At 41.7% G+C, this 11,089-nt stretch overlaps 1 protein-coding gene across 1 annotated transcript; it reads right to left on the reverse strand.

Annotated features, from left to right (window-relative positions):
- Nucleotides 1–493: 493 nt before the first annotated feature.
- abcb8 (ATP-binding cassette, sub-family B (MDR/TAP), member 8) lies at nt 494–10,907 on the reverse strand. The gene is made up of 16 exons (XM_036519075.1): nt 10,679–10,907; nt 9,975–10,317; nt 8,896–9,051; nt 8,507–8,601; nt 7,788–7,893; nt 7,449–7,610; nt 6,808–6,893; nt 6,426–6,523; nt 6,121–6,226; nt 4,611–4,644; nt 4,023–4,159; nt 3,660–3,754; nt 3,104–3,237; nt 2,303–2,450; nt 1,304–1,554; nt 494–644 (listed from the first exon to the last, which is right to left on the reverse strand). The coding sequence occupies exons 1-16, from the start codon at nt 10,780–10,782 to the stop codon at nt 561–563; spliced, it is 2,139 nt and encodes a 712-aa protein (XP_036374968.1). The 5' UTR covers nt 10,783–10,907; the 3' UTR covers nt 494–560.
- Between the last annotated feature and the right edge of the window lie 182 nt (nt 10,908–11,089).

Here is an 11,089-nt window from a genome sequence, read left to right on the forward strand (position 1 = left end):
ATTTGTACCCATTCATATAGGATAATACTACAAATCCATTTTATTCAGTCAAAATAGAGCTTGTTATACACAAATTTGAGATTGTACTGTACATTTAACATGATATACTTTATAATTCAGCATTTTGTCTTTACATTTCAAGAGTAAATCTTAAGTAGTCATACACAGTACTGCCATATTTTATTCCACGATCAAATAACTACTTTTCAAACCTGCCAACTATAATATTTTTTTATACCATCATAGCAGCTCCCAGGAATTTTACAGGAAGTAAACATTATTAATACGTTGGTTCACTGTTCCCCAGTCTGCCAAGACTTATATATTTCAACATTTCCCTCAGTCACAGACCATTCAAACACAATTATGACTGTAATTACTGATAAGGAATAATAATTTAAAAAGAAATCCCATATTTCAAGATTCCCAGCTAACAGGTAAAATTGTGAAATGCTGACACGTTGGCTCAGCTAAGTCATTTGTTGGTGTAGCATCCAGTAGTGCTATTGTTGAAACTGGCTGTAGCAAAATTCCAAGAGTTTTTTTGCAGAGTAGTGTGTTCACTTTTGTCCCTCTGTTCTCTGCCTCCGGATCAGGTCAGCGTAAAGGCCTCCTTGACTTAGCAGATCCAAGTGTGTGCCGGCCTGAGTGGGGACAAAAGGGCATTCAGTTTTGTCAGCGCTGTGGAAGTTGGCATTATTACAATACAAACTTCACCACGTAATCTTCTATGGAAAAATATCAAAAGAGCTGAAGTATGACATCGTGTCATGGTGAATTATTTCCAATGAGGGGAGCCTTTGGGTCAGGTGACATCCCAGCATTATCACCTCTGAGACTGGCGATGAATAATTAACAGAGCAACATCAATTTGTCATTGCACATTTTTACAATCACATTGTGGGCAGGGAAGGTCTTGTAGGGACAATTAAAAAAATCAGAAAACCCAGAAACTGGGTTGGGGAAACTGGAAAATGATTGTCTGACCCCAGTAAAAAAAAATAAAAAAAGTCAAAAGAAAAAAATTGTGTGGGGGAAAAAAAGAAATTAATTCATCCATCAATTCATTATGTAAATCTAGAGACTGCCTGAACAGTTACTTTCAGAGTCTTAGCACAGTTGAGGACCATATTATTGCAATGACCCCTCCCTGACCACATTTACATTACATTTACAATTATTCATTTGGCAGACACTTTTAACCCCTGCAACTTACAAGTGAGGCAGAGTACAACACAAGCAAAAAGCCACATAAGGAGTCAGCCACATTCGAAGTGCAGCACAACCGAGTTGTGAGCCCCACCTCCGTGATGCGGCCGTTGCTGAGTACACAGATGAGGTCGGCCCCCTTGATGGTGCTGAGGCGGTGGGCGATGATGAGCACGGTCCGGCCAGCCGTCGCCCGGTCCAGTGCCTCCTGCACCACGCGCTCCGACTCGGCGTCCAGGGCGCTCGTGGCCTCGTCCAGCACCAAGATGCTGGGGTTCTTGATCAGGGCGCGGGCGATGGCGATTCGCTGCTTCTGGCCCCCTGAGAGCGTCACCCCGCGCTCACCTGTAGACACGCGGTAAAGTCATGGTAAAATATGGGAGAAAAACTGAGGGCTCGATTTCGGGTTGTTTTGGGGGCAGTGGTAGAAATGGGAGGACTCAATAATACACCAATATTTCACCAAGACTTTTTCCTGACTCTTGTCTGGAAGGGGATGACATTACTGATACACATTGCAAATACTATATTAAAATGATATATTCCTTAATGTCAAATTGATGCCTTTTTTATGTTCTACCTCTACCTACCTGCTTCCTCTAGTATTTAATGTTTATTTTACGTGTATTGTTGTGATGTATTTTGGATGCTGTGTTCTAGTGACTGATGTATCATAGTATACTTGGCTTCTGTTGCTTAGTCAGATTGCACAAGTTAACTTGTGGTAGGGCTGGAATGGCGTTATGCTCATACTCACTGATGTGGGAGTGTTGTTAGCTTGGTCTGACACTGTTGTTCATTTAACTTGAATGGATATACTTGTGTTATATTGTGCTGGAAGTCACTCTGGATAAGAGCGTCTGCTAAATGCATGTAATGTAATGTAATGTAGTGCTGTATCATATTCATTGGGAAAATTCTTTACTTTGGTAATGGTAAAAAACAAAACTGTCTGGTCACAAGGGGAATATGTGACAGTAAATCAGGTCCCCATTAGAAAACTCAGCGACTGCTGAGATGAACCGCCTTGCAGCATTGGTGTGCTTCGCCTCATTGCTGCTGCCCACTGCTCCGCCCATGTGGCCGTGCTTACCAACCACAGTGTTGTATCCCTCGGGGAAGGCGGAGATGAAGCGATGAGCGTTGGCCTGCTTGGCGGCGGCGATGACCTCGGCGTCTGTGGCCTCGGGCTTACCGAAGCGAATGTTCTCCATCACGGAGGTGCCAAACAGCACCGGCTCCTATGGATCAGATCGGGGAGGTGGGCCAATGAATCAGCACGCCACTGTCTGTGCCCAGGAATCTTAGACTTCTTTATGTTGTGTTTCGTAACAAAAGACATCCAACCCACATTAGCACTGAAGTGATGAGCAGGCTCACCGATCCTGGAAATTCTGACGCTCAGAGATCAAACCCTGCTGCTTTACCGTGACGCTCACATAGTGAGAGCTTAACTCTCACTGGCCATCCAACTCCAACAATCTAATAATGGTAATTGGATTAACTAATCCGGTAAATTAATGCAGATGACCATGTACTCAAGGAACTGAGCCTTTCACCATTCAGAATGAATCACACGCATTAATTTAGCATAATAATTGACTCAGCTAAGCGATTGAGCATGGATGGGAAAAAAAAACAGCCTCATCCTTCATTCCAGCCAAGGTTCCCTGCTCATGATGTAAGACCAGTAATTGTACATACCCTCTTAATGCACCTTTCAATGTAAGTGCTGTGAGACCTTAAATTACTCTCTGCTGAGTTTTAGTCATTGTTTCTGTGCCTGCATTAACGTTTCAACTTTGATTTGTCTCCTCTTGGAGGGACAGCAAACTGAAATCTGAATCCGAGATCAGGTGCGGAGCATTGACGGACAGCCATGCTGGAGGCGCACCTGGTTGATGAACCCGATGACCTTCCCCCTGAGCCAGGAGGGGTCCAGAGTCCGAATGTCCAGTCCATCCAGCATCACCACTCCGTCGGTGGGGTCGTAAAAGCGTTCAAGCAGGGAAGCCACTGTAGACTTCCCTGGACCACATGAGAGAGAGACACGGGTGAGGGACTGAGAGGAGCAGCGCGGTTCAACACCTCAGAAAATAAAATAAACCATGGGCACGCAAGCCTTAGAAACACAACTGTGGAAAATTACATATGTAATATTTAGAACATGCTGTACATTTTTTCAATGTAAACAATTGCAAACATTATATTTTATAAAATAATTCATTACATGTTTATAACAAATATTTATATATTTATGTATGCTATATATTTAAGTGTTTGCTGTATAAATACACAGTTAAATCTAGAACAGTCTATACAAAGTTACATACAGCACACTGGCGATAATTAATAGAATGTAATGTTAATAATGCAATGTTTTATCCTGCTTTAATGGTGTTTGCATGCAGACTGAAAGATGAGGATGTGCGGGACTCAAACTTCACTACCTCCTCCAGACTCGCCAACGATGGCTACTGTCTTACACGGGGGCAAGGTGAGGTTGAAGTCCTGCAGGATTTGGTGTCCAGGCCTTGTTGGGTAACTAAGAAACATTAAATAAATTTCACCAACCTCAGTCCCCTTTCCCTAGAAAACTAATCACATGCAAAAAATATTCATTCTTACTGTTTCCATATTGATTTGAGTGTTGAGAGTGATTTGTCCCGCTGTTCTAAAAATGCATTGCAAGATGGCCCAACTACTGCAATGAGAGCATCAGTCATTCTGCTCTTATTTTGTTTTCTTTTAATAATTAACACACCAAAGTCATGTTTCTTTAGGATATGCTGCAGCTTATGAAGAGGCCTTGCCTGAAGGAGATGTTCATGAAGTCCACCCTGCCAATCAGAGAGTGATAAGGAATCCTGCCTCCCCCTGTCAGTGGAATGGTAGGCTCCAAAGTCAGGTACTCGAACACACGTGCTCCAGCACTGATACCTCGAACCATCTAGAAAAGAGGTAGACCTCACTTTAAGGTCCTTACTAGCTGCTGCTCTTGGTGGGCTCATAAAAGATGTATAAGCTGTATCGTAGGTGACTGGTCTCAGATTGTATTAAATCAAGGCTTGATATTAAAGGTTACCCTGGAGCAGTCAGAAATGACATTGGCCAACTTGAAAAGTCAAAAGGGAAAAGAACAGTTGATTGAGCCATGGTACTGGATTCAAGTGGTAATCATTATCACCAATGTGACTGTTTTAGGGAGCTTAATCTGTTTCCACTGATTAAAGTAAACTCACTGAGGAAATTGATTTTCCTTGAGCCTCATTTAAAAGGAGCAGTACAGTATCAATTTAGCACCCTAGAGAACAAGGTAAATGTAGTGTAACGTCGCCCTCTGGAGAAACAATGGCTTAAGTGGGAATGGAAACTACCAGTGCAACGGTATTTTAACTTACTTGTCCAAACAGGATTGAAATGCTGGCCATGGACCTACACAAAGCAGAAAGATTTCAGTGTTTTTCCATGTTAAAATCATAATGGCGGCCATTCCATATCAAAAGCATTGTCTACTGCCTTAGTGTTTTAATTTGTCTTAAGTGCAGAAACATTTCAAACGATTGACAGAGACTACTTGCAAAAAGTTGACTTTATGTTGAAGATGATGCTTGCTTAATACATTTTTAATGTTACGTAGGAACATGAATTTCTTGAAATTAAATGCGATATAACTGAATTTATTCTAATGTTTCAACAAATGTTTTATTACAAGTTGATCATTTATCCATGCAAAAGAGTGTATTCCTCTGAAACACACTACAGAACTCCAGAGTGTTCTTTACCTGCTTTCACATTATTTCGTGGATTAGCCATGTTTATCCTTATATGACCCTGAGAAGTCTATTTTTCTTACATTTTCTCCATTGTAAGAAACTTGTAACTAATGTCTCAGGCAAAGGTTTAAGTATGCACAGAATGGCACTGCGGAGAATAGAATGTACGCAGCGCAAAGGGTCTGCGTGACCCCTGTGCCCTTTCGGTAACCCCCTGGTGGATACTATTCCGAGGAACCCCGCTCGCCTCAGGGATAACTCCTCCAACAGTGCAGCTGAGGTAGATCAGTAGAAGCGTGCCTAAGGCCCCCAGCCTGACTACCTCCTACACCTGCTCCAGTCATATCCCAGCATGGCACACTGATCTTTTCCGCTCCAGACTGCAGCAAACCCGTTAAATCAGGGTCCCGAAGTGGGAGACTGAGCTCTCTGTGCTACCGACAGGAGCTTATATAATGCTCTCTTTCCCAGAAAATGTTAGAGTTTGCTAGACTGAGAACGTGAACATTTTGACATTTTTAATCCGCATACAAAGCTCACCTTTAAAGACCCCTTTTGTCTGCCTTTCCATAACACTTTTATATGCCACTTATACACTACACCACTTTTGCATTTTAATGTTCTGTTTTTGTAATGTTCTCAATTGTATTTTATGTTGCTTCCTATCTTTTATGGCATATTTTACCAGAATTGTGTGGTCATTTGGTTGCGATTCATCGTTATCAGCTGAATTTGGTGCTTTGCTTTTATAGGGAGTGTAATTCAATAATTTGATTTGATTATTTTATTGTACTTCTATGAGAATACTCTATCCACACTTGGTACAGAAAATAAGTCAGGGTGGACACTAATATAACAGTGCAGTGCAGTTCAGTGTAGAAGTTGCATATGAATGGACAAGAGTAGCCAGCAACCACATTCACATTCAAAAACAAAGCCATCTCATCTTTCATTCCAAATGCTTATGGCAACAGAAATAAAACTATTACTCAAGTGTACTTTTCTGCAGTGCAAGCAGTGGTGCCTGTGACCCAAAGGCAATTTGCAAAATAGTGGTATGAAAGGAAGCAATAAAAGGATATATGACCTGTTCCCAGATAGCTTTTCATGCGGTAGAAAGGGAACGACCCCTTACCTCTGCACTGTTTGAGAGGCTACCAAAAAAGACATGAGGTCACCAGGAGACATCTCATTGCCAGCCATCAAGGACCCCCCTGCAAAAATGGTGCCTAACACAATGCCTGAAGATAAAAGAACAAAAAAAAACACTGTCAGACAGAAGATTCAACTCGGCTTCCTGTTTTAGAGGGCAGCCTTTCCTAGTATTACCTACTTTTTGACATGACTGAAGTGCTTTGAATCAATGTAAATTGTAGTTAAGATTCTAACTGTCATGGTTTTGCATTCCAAAGCGCCACTCACTCCATACATTTCACTCACAGTTTAGGGCGACGTTCGAGAGGCCTTGAAAGACAGCAATTCCTGCTCCAAGAGCTTCATTCATTTCACATGACTTATTGACCTCGGTGGCATACATCCTGTAACACAGACCACCAGTTACACGCCATAAAACAGAGGTCACCTTTATGTAAGGTTGAATGCACTTTTAACATTAGTGAATATGCCATGATGCGACTTTGCAGCCTTTGCATAATTGAACTAAATTCCAAAAACACACTTAAGTGCTTAAAAGAAAGAAATGGACATCTGGAAGGGCCCAAAAAGCTTAAGGATGAAAAAGGAACAGCTGTAGAACATTAGTTATTGGGAAGGAGAATGGCTCAAGTCAACCCAGTGTGTAGGAAGTGGAAATCTTGCTCACTGCATCTCCCAGTCTTCCATGGCGAAGGCTTTCACTGTTCGCACGTTCCCAAGGGCCTCATCCGCCACTCCGGTTGCTTTGGCGACCTATGGCACATACCCATTCAGGTCAGCAGCGCACAGCACAGAACCAGGCTGCCTGAACATTCACTGCTTCGTATCTTTCCGCACATCTTCAAGCTGCCTCTATTACTGCTGGTTAGCATTAGCAGGTAAACATTCTCCGATGGGCAAGGCAGGCATGTTTGCTCCTTAAAGGTGGTAAGGTAACTGATAATCAGATACGGCAAAGCTCATTAAGATTGAACATTTGTCATCTGTCTTTCACTCAATTAATCTACTCTTATCAATGCATGTATGCCTAATATCTGACTCGAGTCAACCATTTCAGCCATTCAAGAGTGAAGATGCCTAACCCTTCAACAAGTTCAGTGCACCGTATAGAATAGATAGATTATGCTTCAATGTCTTTCCTTTTCTTTCTTTAAGACAGTTAATTTTCATTAGGACATCTGGAAACCGGAATGGGCAACATTTAATTCAGGCCAACATCACTGGCAAAAGCCAAACTTCCCTTTTCCCTACAGAGGAATTCCCTGCAAATTTCCCTGCAGCCAAGTTTTGTTCCGGTGCTGCGCTCACCTGTTCCTGGGCCTTCCGGGACAGCCTACGCAAGAAGGAGCCAATCAGAGCTCCCGTTCCCACCAGGCAAGGCATGACCACCACCGTCAGGCCCGTGAGTTTGGGGGAGATGAGGTAGAGCGACACAAAGCACCCCAGTGTCTGGGTGACGCTTCGCAGACCCTGTGGGGATGCATCAGGTGAACTCATTAAAAAAATGTAAACTATTCTTTCTAAAATCTTTTAATACTTGTTTTTATCACCTGTTGGACAGTACAGGGCAAATCTGAGAATTCTATATTGAAATACCATGTGATCATCTCTTTAGACAGTAGGTCACAGCTATACAATCAATCTTACCTGAGAAACAACAAGCTTAAATGAAGACTTAAACTCCTGGATATCAGCAGTCAAACGGTTCACCACTTGTCCTGTCTTGTTGGCGTCAAAGAATGCCACATCTTGCCTACCAAAAAAATCAACAATGGGAACTTAGTCACCCCTATATTCTGTAAATTCCAAAGTATGTGGCAGCATACACAGACATTAAGGATCTGATAAATATATCAAGGTTAATTCCAACATAAGCTTATGAAATCCCACTAAGCAATCAGAGAGCATTTGGACATTTAGTTTTGACTAGGTGCCTGCCTCAGAGGAGACCATTAGAAAAAGAAGTCAACAGACCCTATCTTCACAAAAAAGTATTTATTATTTTGTAATTCACTGTAAAATAAATACACTTATGAATCCTAATTTATGGGACACCCTCTGTTTGACCCTGGAATGAAATTATTCCTAACTGCTGACTGTTTCTCAGTGGCTTCTCTAGCACTGATTAATTTACAGCACTTTTATAAGGGTGTAAATCTTACTTTGCTGTATGGCCATCGTATTATATAGCGTAACACTTTTTTAGGTTGCTGACGCTTAATGAAACTGTTTTCATGCAAATTTAAAACTGTAAGCATGCTGCTAAATGCTACTCAAAGTTTAAAGTGCACGGCTAAAGCAAAACTACCCTTGTTTAATACATTGAAAACAGAAGGTACAACAGAACATAGTAGTCTGAAAATAACCTTAGCAAAGACATAAACAGGGCTTTTCTCATGCTAGCCGCCACTCGCTCCCCTACTCTGGAGAGGAGGATGATGTAACCGCTGGTCAACAAGCCCTGCAGACAGGAGAGATAACAGGAAATGGGAGGTTACAGCTCAATGAAAAATTCTCATTTCACCCTCTCTGATTCATCGGCGTCCCAAGGGACGCTGCTATTTTTCACGAGGCAATCTGGACTCATCTGAAAAACATTTCGGATAAACAAACTACAAACAAAATAATTGATTTCCTGATCCTGACTACTGCAGTCTGGACTCTGCAAAATTGCTCTTAATGCTCGGGACAGAGGCATACGGCAGTTCTCGTTAAAAATGTAATAAAAAGTGAAGACTGTTTCTCAGTGGCTTACCTGCAGTCCGTAGAGTCCTAGCAGCTTAAAAGCAGGGCCCCTGACCTCTCTAAGGTAGCTCCCAGAATGCTCTCTCATGTAGCGGGCCACCACATTCACCAGGTCACCCAGCATCAGAGGGATCTGGATGTTCAAGGCAGCAGCTCCAAACGCCAGCTAAACAATACAACAACAGCCCATGAGGCATCATCATTTATTGACATGCTTTATAAGCGAGCTGTGCTCATGTCCTGCTTTTTTTGGATTGTCTGTTTACACAACAGAATTCTGTGTGTACTTAAGCAATTCAAGTTAAGTGGCTTGAGGGAGCAACAGCTGTGGCCTACCTTGTAGTCAAACCTGCAACCATGGAGTCACAAGGCCACTTGCTTTAACACCATGACACACCACCACTTATAGAGCAAGTCAGTGTATATGTATCTATGGCCAATGGGGCCAATGCAGGTGAGGGGTGAAGATTTAGACAGGGAAACCAGAGCCAGCTGAGCCAACACTGATATGTGTCTAGTAGAGCAGAAATAGGCAGATATAGCAATCATATCTGGACTTGTACATTGTAGTTACTCCCAGACACAATTCAATTGATAAAGACCTTTTTATTTAACTTAACCATTAAATATTTATATATCCATCTTGTATCCACCTATGTCAAGGTTAGACAGCCCTGCAGATTTTCTGGATTGGCTGAAGCTCAAATTTGCTGTGCACTGTATAAGTGACCGCATACTATAGGGAATTTGGCTTGTACACCAGAGTTACACCACCACTTTAGTCAGAGAATTCATCACAAAGGTTAACATTCCACTTGAAAGACATAGTGTCACCTGCACAGGACTGTACTTTAATCAGTGGGTCCTGGGACAATCTAGCATCACACTTAATCTGACAAACAGCAGTGACATCAGCACCCTGGCTCTCGCTGGAGGTTTCCTGTTCTAGCATCTAGCAACTTCCTGTTCTAGCAAATTACAGTGATACAGTGAGGCTACTCACAAGTTTGCTCGAGTCCTGTTCATGGTCTCGTTTAAATTTGTGTATATACAGTACAAAATTAGGTACCTTAATTTCAGAATACTTACAACAATTGCACCTAGAAGAGCAAGAAGCTGAGGCTTGATGAACTCCCACAAAATTGCCCAGTTGAACTCAGGCTGGGTTTCTTTAGCCTTTTCTTCAGGTTGTACTGGATCATTGTTATTGAAATCCACCTGACAGTGTGCAACGCTACAGAAAAACCGAGCTGAGACTGTCAAGGCTGCTGGCACAACCACATAACCCAGGGTGACCCTGGGAAATCTGGATGCCCGCACAGTTGATTGTCGGAGCGCCCTCTGCGCTTGACCCCAGAGACGGACGACGGCATTGTTGGGCTTACTGGTAGAGCTGCGTATGTTGCTGACTGTCGTCCAACATGAGCCTGGTCTAAAAAAGAATGGACATATAATATTAACATATATGAATGAATGAATGAATTATATATATGTTTGAAAGAATCAACATACATTTTAGTCTGTTATAAATAGCAGTGGGAATGCAAACACGGCTCCACAGTGATAGTTACTACTTATGGTTCAGGGAAACAAACGGGTGCTACAGGTGACATTTAAGATGCATTTTTAATTTTAACGTTAAAACGTAAAAGATGCGGCTACCGCGATGTGTTGTTTTGTAGCATATATAGTAATTAGAGGAAAGAAATAAACTAAACATTTTTTCAGACATAATTTCCTTCCATAAACTGCAACGAAAATATATAACTTTAGGTAGCTAAAGGGCTTCCTACCGTGTTTGGCTCTTTAAATCCCCTACTTTACTTAGACGGGAATAGACGGACCGTAATGGAGCCGTGGTTCCTTTCAATTTACTAGTAAGTATGAGGTAAAACATTTCCAATACTTTACAGCAACATACGGCCGTAGCTAAATAAATTATGAAAATAACGCAAATATAATAAAAATGCAGGAAAACACTTTCTAATTCAGAAGGGTATCCAAAGCAACAAGGGCGCAGCCATCTTGACAACGACCCATAATGCACCTCAAAACATTTTATCCATAGTATTCTTTTTTGTTTTACTAAAATATTTTATAATTACAGTTTAATAGTAGATACCAAATTACAATGCCTATGAAAATAGCTGGATAGCTAAATACAGATTTGTAAATTAAAAGCAAGCCAGCTGTTCAAGGAATCG

This window comes from Megalops cyprinoides, chromosome 24 (genome assembly GCF_013368585.1).
Source record: "Megalops cyprinoides isolate fMegCyp1 chromosome 24, fMegCyp1.pri, whole genome shotgun sequence".
NCBI lineage: Eukaryota > Metazoa > Chordata > Actinopteri > Elopiformes > Megalopidae > Megalops > Megalops cyprinoides.